Source organism: Lipotes vexillifer, unplaced genomic scaffold (assembly GCF_000442215.2).
Source record: "Lipotes vexillifer unplaced genomic scaffold, Lipotes_vexillifer_v1.1 scaffold792, whole genome shotgun sequence".
NCBI classification, from domain to species: domain Eukaryota; kingdom Metazoa; phylum Chordata; class Mammalia; order Artiodactyla; family Lipotidae; genus Lipotes; species Lipotes vexillifer.
The window spans coordinates 869,866-884,696 of record NW_006795663.1 but is presented as its reverse complement, the minus strand read 5'-3'; the positions used below and the strand labels follow the sequence as shown (position 1 = coordinate 884,696).

Sequence of the window (14,831 nt, the reverse complement as noted above, 5' to 3'; positions counted from 1 at the left end):
TGCTGAAACCTTCTTTTTCTAGTGTCTTACCATGTCTGCTCTTAAATGTCTAGAAGAGAGAGCCTTTGTTAGAACCACTGCTTGGTGTGTGGATTTGCTACATCTGCCCACACATTCATGCAATAAGTTTTACCACCTTACGGATCAGCTCATATTGTGTTCTCATCACTGTTGATTGCTTTGGCCTGGTGCCAACAGACTCTGGAAGATACATGTGTGCATACACACTTATATACATGAACACACTTATACACATAATACACACGTAAATAAGTACACATATACACACGAATATATGCACACAGGCATTCCTACACCCAGATACATGTAACATATATACATACTACACACATGTAAACATACCCACACACCCACACATATACACACATACCTATACATATATTTTTTTTTTACTATGATAATGGCAGGAGATGGGAAGTCAAGCCACCCTCCTCTGGGTGTTGCCTGTAGAAATGGTGTCATTTCCTCTGCCTCTGAGTTTCTCTGGCCTCTGAGGCTTTTACTTTACATGGTAGTTTGTACCAGAGTTCCCTTCCCCGGATTCCTTCTCGGAGCTCTCAACAGCCTCAGTCCTTAACATGGCTATGGCCACATTGTTTTGCTGGAGGATATGTATATATGCCGTATTTTAATATATCCACATCCACTCAGATAGATATATATTTTTCCATAAGAAACTGGTTATGACCTCCCACTTCTATTGAAGCTGTCAAGCTGCTTTCCTGACAGTTGGCCAAACTGGCTTTCTACTGACAGAACCCCTTTCACACTTTCATTTTTTTATTAAATATAACATTTTAAGATGTAGCACTACATGTCACACAGCTTGAAGAGTTTTGAGCAGCATGATTTTGTTCCATAATGGTATTTGTTTTCAGTCACTTTTTCCAGCTTTGGATTTACTATGACATGAGAGAAAAAGAACACATTTCAGAAAAAAGGTTGGGTAACTTGGACAAAGTTGGCTTAACCAATTCCTGTGAAATTACGTGTCTAGGAACTTTCTCCAAATGGGAAGCTACTGCTGTTCCACGTTCTGCTATCTGGAAAAGTGCAAGGAATGCTAGCTGTGGTGCTTCGTAGAACTCAAGACAAGTGTGTTCATTCTTTCTACGAGAATGATGGTCTTGTGTGCCCTGGGCTGCCGATCTGCCTCTGCAGCCTCATCTCAGCTCATCTTCCCTCGCTCTCTATTTCCACCATGGAGGATGTCTCTCACCCCTCGAACCAGCCATGTGCGGTGATGAGCTTGCCTGAGCCTCAGGGCCCTCATCCTCCAGGGGTGAGGATCAGCTGAGTCAATGTACATAAAGAGTCTGGCACATAGAAGGTGCTCAGTAAGCAGTAGACATAAAAATTGTAAAAGGCAGGAAGAGGTTAGGCAGCCAGAGGCAAATGCAGATGCTAAAGAAAGAGAAGTTCCTTTTCCCTCTCCGTTTCCTGCATAGTATGGACCGTACCTGCCAGCTCAGAAGGGAACTTCCTCCTTGAATGGCCTCTTGATTACAGTCTCGACTGGCTGGCTTGCATGTATAAAACTGTAACCTTTGATTTAGTTAGCTGAACATCATTTTGTGTGTCAGCTTTGGCAGTGCATTCCCAGGGTGTCAACTAGTGGTCTGGTTGCTGGGTGGGTCTCCTTTCCCCATCCTGGTTCAATAGCACCAATTAGAAGAATGGTTCTCAAAGTGTGGTTCCTGGGCCAGCACCATTAGCATCACCTGGGAACCTGTTAGAAAGGCAGATGCTGGGTTTGCCAAGAATCAGAAACCTAATGAATCAGAAACTCTGGGGCTGGAGTCCATCAGTCTGTGTTTTAATGAAACCTCAAAGTGATCCTGAGTACACTAAAGTTTGAGAACCACCATTCAAGTGTTACCTACTAGAAATGTGTGTAAGTGTGAGCAGTGCTAAGAGGAATTTAACATCTATGCGACATTGAGCCAATGATTTTTCGGGATTCAAAAAAGGCATTTTGTGTACTGTTTTTTGTCCAGATCTCCGAGTCTGTTAAGACTGTCGATTAAATAAGATTCAAAGTTTAAATTACATAGTTGTAGTGTGGGATAGAAGGTTAGGGGTATTATTGTCCATAATTGATAAGCTGTATGCTTTTGTATTTAAGTTTTTATAATGGGATGCACACCCAAACAATTTCCTTCTCAGAACAGGAAAAGCTAAGAATTAGTCCTGCCCCTTTTCTCTACTTTTTCAAACAGTTTTCTAATTCCAGAGAAGAGTCTGGGCTCTTAGAAGCATTCTCCTCATCTTATTTCCCATAACTTTGTCCTGGAAAATGCAGTCTGGGGGAAAGCAGTTTATGTAGTAATCATCTGCGTCTAGTGCAGAATTTGGAGTCCAAGGGCAGGCAGATCCTTCGTCATAAACAGGAGGATTAGCACGTAGATAATGTAGTTGGCAGAGGTGAAGCCTGGCGGGGCTAGGGCTATGGCTCTGGCTGCCCTGGATTACTCACCCCCAAGCAAATGCTGCAAACTCCGTGCCCATTGCTAGGACTTTGGGCAAACACCTTTTTATTTTATATAAACGCTGCATACACAGTTAAGACGGTGCATCCGCATGTTTCTAATTCGTTTACACTTCACTCATCAGCAAGTGTTGGGTGAGCACCCTGCCACGTCTGAGTTTTATGAGCTCCGTTTACGAGGCTGCTTTTCTTGAACAGGGATATCACATATTCTACCAAAAAAATGGAACTTGAGCCTGGGAAACGAGGGCTTCAGTGTTAAACTTGGAGTGAACTTGTGAAGTTTGAATGGATCCGAAACTAAGCACAGATGTTATCCATTCTCCAAGAATAGCCTCACGTATTTATTCACAGAATGTCTCTCCTCTTTTCTTACCTGAAATTTTCTCTCTACTTAAGGGAAGGTGAAAGAATGTGCATTTGTGGGGAAAGCTTGAACCTCATTTCCTGCCACTTTGAGACGTCTCCCTCTTGCTTACTAAGAGATAATGCAAGCCTTGGTAGTAGCAAAGCTGGCTAAAATCTAGAACCTTCAGCAACGTGTTGCTTTCTTGGAAAGCAACACTTTTGCTCTCCCACTTATGCTGAGTTCCTGAAAAGACAGCAAGGAGTTTTATAGTTTTGTGTTAATTTTGAATAGAGATGGAAGGGAACTACCACTGATAGAAACTGTACAGGATTCCATTTCTCAGAACCCAAATTGTTGGAGTTATTTTTTTAATCCTTTTTAAAATTAATTTTTATTGCTTAATCTAAGTTACCCATGCATGTATCTTACAGAGTCAAATAATTCTACAAACTTTGCCCCCTCCAATATTTCTCCCCCCCCCATAATTTTAGCTGTTCTTTTGATATTTACCTTCTTATCTCTGAATAATGTTTATATCATTACTTCTGGATTTTTCAGTTTCAGGTATTTTCTGTTGAAGGTGACGATGTAGCCCTCTTTCATCATCCTCTCCCTCCACCTCACCACACATACACTTCCCATCCCACACACTCTCAATGTAATTATGTCGTAATTTTGGTTAGATTAATAACCATTGCTTACAGTATGACTATGTGCATGCGCTTCACAGCTGAGCCATAATAGTGTACTAGGTCAGATCTCCAGGATGCTAATCCTGAGGCAGAGATTTGTGCCCAGTGTTTATTAGGCAGTGATTCTGGAACTATGCCTGTGAGGGGTGTGAGATGCAGGAATGAACAGCTCTGAGCTGGGAATTACCCCAAACTAAGACAGAATGGGCCATTGTACAACCACATGGACCCGTCCTTGGACAGGGGCTATCCCTGGGAAGGAGGTTGGTGAGGCAGCTCCCTTAGGCTGGGGGCAAGTTCCAGAAAGACACAGCTGTGAGCTAACGGCAGGCAAAACTCCCAGCTGCTGGGAGAATCCTGACTTGGATTGGGATGGTAATGGTAGATAATCTGAGCACCCTAACACCCTGGTCCTGGGGGCTCCTTCAATCTGGAAACAGAAATTTTCTTGTTATTTATGTGATGATTTCTTGGGGATCTAGGAAGCTAACTGCTGCTGCTGCTGCTGCTTTTTTTAAAAAAATAATAGCTTTATTGAGATACCATAAAAGCCGCCAATTTAAATAGTACAATTTAGCAGCTTTTAGTATAGAGTCATACAAGCATCACCATTATATAATTTCAGAACATTTTCATCACCCCAGGAAGAAAGTCCGTACCCATTAGTAGTCACTCCACATTCTTGCCTCCCTTCAGCCCCTGGCAACCACTAATCTACTTTCTACCTCTATATGTTTGCCTATTCTGAATATTTGATGTAAGTGTAATTATACAATATGTGACTTTTTGTGATTGGCTTTTTTCTCTTAGCATAATGTTTTCAGGGTGCATCCATGTTGTAGCGTATATCAGTGCTTCATTCCTTTCTTTTGTCACGTAATATTTCCTGTATGGATATACCACATTATGTTTATCCATTCATCACTTGGACACTTGGATTGTTTCTACTTTTTAGCTATTATGAATAATGCTGCTATGAATTTTCATATACAAGTTTTTGTGAAGATGTGTGTTTTCATTTCTCATTGGTATATTCCTAGAAGTGGAATTGCTGGCTCATATGGTAACTCTACATTTAACATTCTGAGGAACTGCCAAATGTATTCCAAGGAAGCTGTTCCATTTTACAATCCTATCAGCATTGTAAGAGGTTTCTGATTTCTCTACATCCTTGCCAGTGTTCTTATTGTCTTTTTTTTTTTTTTTTTTCCTATCTTAAAGCTTATCTCTATTTACCTGAAATTTCACTTAGTTGGGCCTATTTTTCATCTTTTTTTTGCTGTCACTTAGTGAGCCCTTTTAATCTGGAAACTCATGTCTGTGAAATTTTCTTAAATTATTTTAATGATGGTTCCCTGGCTTTTATGATGATTGCCTGTTTCATCTGATTTCTCTTTTGGAAACTTGCCAGTTTTTTTTTTTTTTTTTTTTTTTTTTTTTTTTGCAGCCGTCCTGTGTGTGAAGTGGTATCTCATTGTGGTTTCAATTTGTATTTCCCTAATGACTAATGATATTGAGCATCTTTTCATATGCTTATTAGCCATTTGTATATCTTCCTCAGAGAAATGTCTATTTAAGTCCTTTTGCAACTGGAATCTCTTTTTATCTTTTAGTTATAAAAGTTCTTCATAGATTCTGGATACAAGTCCCTTATCCGGTATATGATTTGCAAAAGTTTTGTCTCATTCAGTGGGTTGCCATTTCATTTTCTCAATAGACTTCTGTGATAAAGTCCAGTTTATCTTGTTTTTTTCTTTTGTCACTTGTCCCTTTGATGTCATATCATCTAAGAAACCATTGATAATCCAAAATCATGAGGATTTGTGCCTATGCTTCCTTCTAGAAATTTTATAGTTTTAGCTTTTACATTTACGTTGATGATCCATTTTGAGTTAATTCTTATATATGGTGTAAGATAGGGGTCCAGCTTCATTCTTTTGCATGTAGATATGCAAAGTTGTCCCAACACCATTTGTTGCAAAGACTATTCTTTCCTCATTGAATTATCTTGGCACCCTTATCAAAAATCAATTGACCATAAATATAAGGGTTTATTTCTGGACGCTCAGGTCTCTTCCATTGATCTGTGGTCTAGCCTGTGATAATATCACACTGTCTTCATTACTGTAGTTTTGCAGTAAGTTTCAAAATCAGGAAGTATGAGTCCTCCAACTTTGTTTTTCTTTTTCAAGAAAAAGTTATTTTGGCCATTCTTGGTTCCTTGTATTTTCATATAAATTTTAGGATCAGCTTGTCAATTTCTGCAAAAAAGGACAGCTGATATTTTGATTAGGATTGCACTGAATTGTAGATCAATTTTGGGGAGTATTGCCATCTTAACAATATTGTCTTTCGATCCATGAACATGGAATTTCTTTCCATATGTTTAGATCTTCCTTAATTTCTTTCAACAGTGTTTTGTATTTTTCAATGTGTAAGTCTTACACTTCTTTTGTTAAATTTGTTCCTAAGTGTTTTCTTCTTTTTGATGCTATTGTAAATGCTATTTTTACAATAAAAAATAATGCTATTATTTTAAGGCTGTTTTATTGACAGTGTATAGAAATATAATTGATTTTTGCATATTGATCTTATATCCTGTAACTTTGATGAACTTGTCTATTGGTGCACTTAAAAACTTTTCTATACACAAGGTCATGTCATCTGTGCATACAGATAGATGCTTTTACTTCTTTCTTTTCAATCTGGTTGCCTTTTCTTTTTCTTGTCTATTTTGCCCTGACTAGAAGTTTGTTTTGTTTTTTGTTTTTGTTTGTTTTTTGTTTCTCTAAAGTCAGTAGTAATGTCCCCTCTCTGTTCCTAATTTTAGTATTTTGAGTCTTCTCTCTTTTATTCTTGGTTAGTCTATCTAAAAGTTTGTCCATTTTTTCCCTTTAAAAAAAGCCAACTTCAGTTTCATTGATTTTCTCTCCCTTCTGTGTTTAATTTATTTCCATTCTAGCTTCCTTCTTCCTGTTGGCTTTGTGTTTTTTCAATACTTAAGGTGGGAGATTAAGTTATTGATTTGAGATCTTTTTTAACATAGGTGTTTATAGCTATAAATTTCCCTCTAAGCACAACTATAACTACATCCCATAAGTTTTGGTATGATGTGTTTTAATTTTTATTAATCTCAACGCTTTTTCTAATTTTCCCTGAGTTTTTTTTTCTTAATCAGTTATTTAGAAGTATGTTGTTTAATTTCCACATATTTTTGAAATTCCTGAATTTCTTTCTGCTATTGATGCCTAATTTCATTCCATTGTGATCCGTAAGCATACTTTGTATGATTTCACTCCTCTTAAATTTATTAAAGCTTGTTTTGTGATCTAACATTTGTTCCCTCCTGGAGAATGTTTCATGTGTACCTGAGAGGAATGTGTATTCTGCTCTTCTTGGGTGGAAGGTTCTATAGATATCTACTGGCTCTAGTTGTTCTATCCATTATTGAAAGTGGAGTATCAACGTTTCAAATTATTATTGTTGAATTGTCTGTTTCTCCTTTCAGTTCTGTCAGTTTTTGCTTCATGTATTTCGGGGCTTCATTGTTTGTCTTCCTGATGGATTTTATCATTGTAAAATGCTGTTATTTGTCTTTGGTAAAAATGTTTGTCTGGAAGTCTGTCTGGTCTGATATTAGTTTAGCCATTCCAGCTTTTTCCAATGTTCTCATTGCTTTTATGAAGGAGCTGATTTTCAAAGGCTTTTAGCTAACCATTCTGGAAAGTAGAACCTCTGACTAATTCTTAAATACGCTTATAGATAATTTTTCTGTTTTTAGGCCTGCTTTCTCCCCTATTTCCAAAGTTGCCTTCTGAAGATGGTACAATACTAGGTAGCTTCATTGCTTCAATTCCTGCTTAAGATCCATTTGCTTGGGTCTGTCTGCTAAGTCATTTCCATGGATCCTTCTGCTTCCCACCTTCCAAAATTTTACAACTGTTAGCTCTTTTTCTATATTCTTTGCCCTTTATCACTTAAAAATGTCTTTCCTCTTAGATCAATGGATTTTCCAATTAAACAGTTCAATGAGTGTTTTAAACATTTAACCTGTGTTTGAGGGTAAACCCTTGAGCTGTTTGTCACTTTATTCTAAGCAACCTGAATTTTCTTGTATATTCTCCAGGATTTTTAAAAATGATCAGAGGACTGTTTTACTCTCAGGGATCCAGGCAATATCCTAAATTAAAAATAGTGCTTGTATTAACTTTTAAATTTAGGCATGGAATTTGAACATCTTTGATTCAATGTAAGAATAATCAGCTGCTTCCAGGTCTATTCACTACTTGATCTTTCATAGAGCAGTTGTTCCCAAACTTGACCATGCACCAGAATCACCCAGAGGGCCTGTCAAGATACAGGTTTCCAGGCTCCATCCCCAGGGTTTCTGATTTAGGAGTTGGAAGTGAGGCCCAAGAATTTGCATTTTCAACAAGTTCCCAGGTGCTACTGATGCTTCCGGTCCTGGGACCACACTGAGAGTCACTACCTCTGTGGTGTGTGGAATGTAAAGGTATTCCCTGTGGGGGTGGGGAGGACTTTTAGGAAGCAGATGAGAGCAGAGAGGGAGAGCCGTAAGAGGGAGATAAGCGCGGGGAAGAGGATGTGCGCACTTGCTCTTACCCTGTTGTTCTAGCTTGTGCTCTCCTGTTTTGTCCCCTCTCTCTGCAAGGAGGAAACCATGACAGAATCTGCTTAGAGAAGAGGCTCTTGACATCGGAATTGTAATTCTATTCAAGGGGAGAAAAAAGGAGTGAAGTGGCCATCCATGGAAAACATTAAACTGTAGCCCTGTAGATAGATGTGTTTTTATGTGGCATTTTAAAGTGGTTGAGGAGTATGAGCAGGGTCTGGAGAAGTCAGGGCTGATGTAATTTTTTTTTTTTTGGCGGTACGCGGGCCTCTCACAGCTGTGGCCTCTCCCGTTGCGGAGCACAGGCTCCGGACGCGCGGGCTCAGTGGCCACGGCTCACGGGCCCAGCCGCTCCGCGGCATGTGGGATCCTCCCAGACTGGGGCATGAACCCGTGTCGCCTGCATCGGCAGGTGGACTCTTAACCACAGCGCCACCAGGGAAGCCCGCTAATGTAATTTTATGACATGCTTTTATGAGATGCAATATTGCTAAGGCAGTGGGATTCTGGGCAATTTTGTCAGGTAGTCACTTGTCCCCAGGTTTCAGTTATCTCTTAGGATCCCCCTTTTCCTTGTTGCAAGTCTGAGAAGGCAGGGACACTGCCTAAGCCACATAGGCAGAGGGTCAGACCTAGTAGCTGGTTTGGGCCACAGGTAGGAGAAACCCAGACTTAAGGCCGTTCCTCTGGGTTATTTTCATGTAGCCATTTGCTGTCATTGTCTCATGTTTAGCCATCTTTCTTTGTTCTCAGAATGTTCTTCCATAATATGGTTGCAAATATTGAGGGTTAAAGCTGTGGCTGCCAATGATAGTATTCCAAAGGACAGAGGTAACTGGGAGGAAGCCCAGAGAAGTGAGAACTCAAAACCCTTGCCCTCTGTGAGGCTGCCTTTCAGACACTTTTATTACAAAATGCAATGCACCTGGATAGTTCCTGCTGTCACTTCCCAAAGTAAGGAGCTGGGAGAGAGGAAACAGGGTCTGGATACATAGATGACATGAGAAAGCAGGTTGTAGGAGACTAGTTTTGCCTCTATCTTGTCACTTCCTTTCTTAGGCCTGGTGTGTGTGTGTGTGGAGTGTGTGTGTATGTGTGTGTGTGTGTTTAATCCATAAAATGACGGTTTGGTTTCAGACATTCCCAAAGGTGCTTCGTCTCTGGTGATCTTTGACTTTTCCAAGGTCACCTCTTATATCTTTTGGGCAGCCAGCGTAGGAAGTCAAGTCTCTTGACTTCTCCAGTAGAGCTCAGGGTACACAGAAGATTCAATCCTCACTAAAACATGAGGTCCCAGAGGTTGCCCGTGATTTCCTGTTAGCGGTTTTCGATGGCTTTGGAGTAGAAGGAAGTTCGTTGCTATGACAGTCAGGCAGCCACACTGGGGAGAGTATGATGTATTGTGTTGTGTAGGAAAAAGTTAGTGTTATCCAATGCAGTGATCAGATTTTCAGACAAAGGCATGACCCTGGAACATGCTGTTTATGGCTGAACATAGCATTAGTCTTGTCTCCAAAAACAGTTCAACAAAATCAGTGTGTACTTGGCATGCCTTTCTCCCTTGGATATGGAAATATATCTCACCTGAACATTTTTCTCATTCTTATTTTGGAGGCAACTAGATTGCTCTGAAGATATGAGTTGTAGCAGTAATTAATTTAGCATTTATTGAGCACCAGGCTTTGTGCTGGTGAAGTCCATTTTGTGAAGTAACAAAAATATAAAGAAACACCCCAAGGTAGGGGAATCTATCTAGTGGGGAGAGAGGAGAGAAAGGCAAAAACAAAAACAGAACAAAAATAACCCCAAAGGCCAATATTCATTTATCTATCCCTCCTTTTATTCCTCAGGGATTTATTGAGCATTTTCTATGTGCCCAGCTCTCTACTGAGTGTTGGGGATATAAAAGTGAATAAGATAGACACATCTCTGTGGTCCCTCAAAGCCATGCTTCAAATGAAGTTTGTTTAACCTTATAGTAGAGGAGGCTGTGTCAGCCTGTGATGGATGGACGTATAGAGTAGATCAGGATCTGTGGAGGGCTTCCCAGAGGGGGTGACCTGGGAACTAAAGCAAAGTAGAAACAGGTGCTAGCCAGAAGAGCAGTGAAACAATGGCTGGACAGAGGAAGTGCTTAGTTGGGGATAGAATGCAGATTTAAGGAGGAACAGGAGGAAATGAGACTATATAAAGGTAGGCAAGGTTCAGCTCCTGAAAGGTGTTTTATCCCTTGCTGAGGACTTTGGACTCCAAACTAAGGTGCTAGGGAAACCACTTAAATATCTGGTAATGGAGGAATTATTACGGGAAACTCAGCCATTTAAAAGACCATAAAATGATATAATTGTATAGATTTTAAATAATAAAAAGTAGAACATAAACATTGTGTGCTCACTGTGATTGCTGATTTATACGATATAATTTTGCCTATGTTAAAGCATGGGAGGATGTCTAAAAGTGGAGTCTATTATTTGCATTGTGAGATTCTTTAAGAATTCCTTTACAGTATTCACTCAGCATCGAATCTCTACTATGTGCCTGTAGATCCAGATGCAACCCCTTCTCTCTACCATCAAGTGGAGAGAGATCTAATAACTTTCACGCATTTTAAAAGGTGTGTGACTATGAGATGTCCAGAATAGGCAAATCCATAGAGACAAAAAATAGATTTGGTGGTTGCCAAGGTCTTGCGGGGAGGAGAGAATTGGGAGTGACAGCTAATAGGTCCAGTATTTCCTTTTTGGGGGTGATAGAAATGTTCTGGAATTAGCTCACGGGGATGGTTGTACAACACTGTGAATATGCTAAAAACCACTGAAATGCACACTTTGGTTAAAATGGTTAATTTTATGTTATGTGAATTTTATCTCAATAAAAAAATATAGAAAAAAAAAAGATGCTTATTGATTATTGGGTTGTGTTTTTCTTTTTCGGTAGCCAAGGGCAATCGGAAGTGTGAGCTGAACTGCCAGGCAATGGGCTACCGCTTCTATGTACGGCAGGCAGAGAAGGTCATTGATGGTACCCCCTGTGACCAGAACGGCACGGCCATCTGCGTGTCTGGGCAGTGCAAGGTAAGTGCCCCTGGACTGGCGTATCTGGAGTGGGTCTCGGGTGTTTGATCTGTGCCTGCCGACTGCACTGTTTGCCGGGCTGTGGCGTGCCTCCTCCCCACAACTTATGGTCCCCTCCACTCCAAACCAGAAGCTCTGGGAGAAGCGCGTAAGACAGGGCGGCTTGTTTTGCTCCGTGTTTTCAATCTTTGGGAGTTGCCAAGTCTCACTCTGGCATTTCACTTATTAAGTGACTTATGCATGTTTATATCACGTGTGTCGTAAGAAACTCAGCGACCTTTCCTTGTTGGATCCAAAGCTTCCTTCCCTCTGAAGTGGAGGTTATGAAAAGGGCGCTGCTGCATCAGTCAAGAAGCCGTTGAAGTCATCAGGGTGGCATTTTAAGGGCGTGGCGTATTTTATCTTGCCTCCCACCAGCTGGGGCCAGCTTCCAAATGAAAGTTGTCTAGTGCCTTTATAGCTGAAGTTGTGCTTTCAACAGGAAGTTTTTAGCCTCCTTGTACTTCTGAAGTCTGTTCCAGGAACTCCCTGCCCTGCATTCTGCAAACATTCTGGTCTGTAGAGAATCCCTGTGGGATGCTACCCTTTGACAGAAAGCATCATGTGGTTTAAAAACAGGCGCCCCAGAGGAGATGGCACCAATTGCACAGCCACATTAATTGGAGCCTGGATGTTGACCCTCCTTTCATCTATAAATGTAAGAGTGGAGGTCTGACTCTAGCAGGTAGATGACTCTTTGGAGCCCAGACTAAGATTCTATCTTAATTAACAGTTGCTGGCAGGACTGAGTTTCATCAATGGAAGAGCTCTTTGGCTATCACTGTCTGAAAGTTCCTGTTCTACTTTGAACATAAATTGCCACTGTGTTTAGTATTAGAGCTATTTGAGTATGATTTATAAGCACCCCCCTTCCCCTTCCAGCCTTTTTCTTAATGAGGTTTTAAATAGGATACAAAACAATTTATCAAAGCAGTATGGATATTCTCAGATTGTGAATAGAAAAAGGAAAAAGGAAAGGAAGGAAGGGAGCTGTCCTTTGATATCTGATGCATGTGAGGTTGTCTTCGGATGAGCAAGAAACCCCCAGAGCATTGATGCAGTACAAGAGAGGTAGGGAGTATGATGGGAAGCACGATGAAGGCTGGGACCTATCTGGCCTCCAGTTTCTGCTCGTTTGGAAAAAACTGGGTTTCACGCATCCCCTCTATCCTTACTGTCCTCAGATAATACCCGGAGGAGTTCCGTTAGTGTTTTGTGGTTTCCGGCTCAACTAGTCCCTGCTTCTAAATGCTACTGAACCTGAAATAATGCACCTTATAGCAACCTAGCTTTTTCTTTCAGATCCTGAATCAACTGTTCTATTTCCTGAATACAGGTGTACACTGCTGGGAGGTGGTGTAGTTTAGTGGTTAAAAACATGCCCTCTGAAGTCAGACTGCTTGGGTTCAAATCCTACCTCTTCCATGATTGACTGTGTGACCTTGTACAAGTTCCGTAAGCTCTCTGTGCCCGTACATCATTTACAACAGGAGGAGGATGGTACCTACTTCCTGCACTGTAGTGAGGAGTCACGAGCCAGTACACATAAGGTCCTCATAACAGGTCTGGCACTTAGTAAAGCATGCTGGCTTTTCTTAGTATTATGTTTGCTTATGCCCACATATGTCCTGTTGTATATGAATTTTCTAAGCAAAAGTATTTCCTTGGTTTCCTTTACTGTGCAAAAGCTTATACGTTTGGTTAGGGCCCATTTTTTTATTTATTTTTTTAAAAAAAAAATTTTTTCTTTTTTTTTTTTTTTTTTTTTTGCAGATTGTAGATTTGTGAGATTCACATTATCTTTTGAGGCAGTGTTCTTACACTGTAGTGTGAATCACAGGGGGATGGCAGATTCTACATTGGTAGGTCTAGGGAAGGGCCTGAGTAGTCTATATTTTAAACTTTAATACTGTATCTTATTTGACCTAGTATATCCAAATTATTATCATTTCAACATGTAATCAATATAAAAATTATTAATGACACATTGTTACATTCTTTTTCATAGTAATTCTTCAAAATCTGGTGTGTATTTTACTTCTTTCAGTGCAACTCAGACTAGCCACGTTTCATGTGCTCAGTAGGCACCTGGGAAAAGGTGCTAAACCTCACATGTAATCAGGGAAACTCACCAGATTGCCAAAAATTTAAAAGTCTGACAATGACAAGTATTGGCAAGGATATGGAGGACTCTTTTTTGTTTTGTTTTGTTTTTTGCAGTACGCGGGCCTCTCACTGTTGTGGCCTCTCCCGTCACGGAGCACAGGCTCCGGACGCGCAGGCTCAGCGGCCATGGCTCACGGGCCCAGCCGCTCCGCGCCATGTGGGATCCTCCCGGACCAGGGCACGAACCCGTGTCCCCTGCATCAGCAGGCGGACTCTCAACCACTGCGCCACCAGGGAAGCCCTTAACTTTTTATTTTATTTTGGAGAAGAGTTGAGTAGAGTCTGTTTTTCCAGCAAGCTCCCATGTGATGCTGATACTGATACTGCTGGTCCATGGATCATACTTTGAGCAGCAAAATCTTAAAGGACACAGCGATTAAAACACAGTTCACAAAGAACCAGAACTGTAAATATACAGCAGTGAGATGAGTTGGAAGGAAGAGGAAATGTGGTCTCTTTCTACTGGGGGAGCTTGTTTTCTTAGTGTTGCCTTAAGTGCCTCTAAGCTGATGATATGAAAGGAAAACAAACACTTATAAGGACATGGGTCTGGATTCTTACTAATTGATGAAAACCAGTGGTGTAGGACAACACAGTTTGAAGATGATAATTGCTGAAAGACTGAGACAGACATTCCCCAGGATGTGAGTAGATGAATAGGAATTTGATGTTACAAGGACAACTTTGATATTACTTTGTATTTGTTCTCTGTGCATTTGCCTGAAATTCGTTCATTGATGTTATTGGAACCACTGACTGTCGCGTCCCCTTTAGAACTTCAGTCTAAATAATCAGAAGTATATTTGCTTCCCAGGCTGAAGTTCTGTTTAGTTTGCAACTTTCAAAGGGTAAAGTGCCCTTTTCTGAATATTTGATCGGAAGCCCAGAATGCAAGTTGCTATCTCTGCCTCGCTGACCTGTGGCTGAGAGAGCTGTCACTCTCTGACAGGAGCGTCTACATCTGAAATAGCTCCAGAAAGCCTCTGCTGAACACAGAGAGTTGAAAGCCAACCCGGGCCTGCCACAAAAGTTAATGAAAAGTGACAAGCATTAAATAAGAGTACGAGCTAAACCTACACAAGAGTAGCTGAGGGAGAAGGGCGTCCTCCTGACGCCAAGCCACTTCCAAGGCACCCCAGGCCCACCCAGAGCAAGCTGGAATGCTCTGTTCCAGCTCCTGGCAGAGCTCTCCCTGGCCAGCCTGTGTTTACCTTGTTGCTGGAGCTCCACTGGGGTTTTAGATCCAAGAGTTGGAAGAGGGGCTGTAAGAATGCAGAAACCCTTGAGCTCAGGGCTGGAGAACACAGGAATTGCCAGTCCCTCCCTCAGAACTGGGGAACACTTCCTTTTTTTTTTTTTTTTTTTTGCT

General features: G+C 40.9%; 1 protein-coding gene across 1 annotated transcript in view; it reads left to right on the top strand.

Moving 5' to 3' along the window:
• Positions 1–14,831, top strand: part of THSD4 (thrombospondin type 1 domain containing 4) — a 566,919-nt gene that overhangs the window by 234,700 nt on the left and 317,388 nt on the right. Inside the window, 1 exon segment of the mRNA XM_007467843.1 lies at positions 11,126–11,257. Coding sequence (XP_007467905.1) covers positions 11,126–11,257 — 132 coding nt within the window.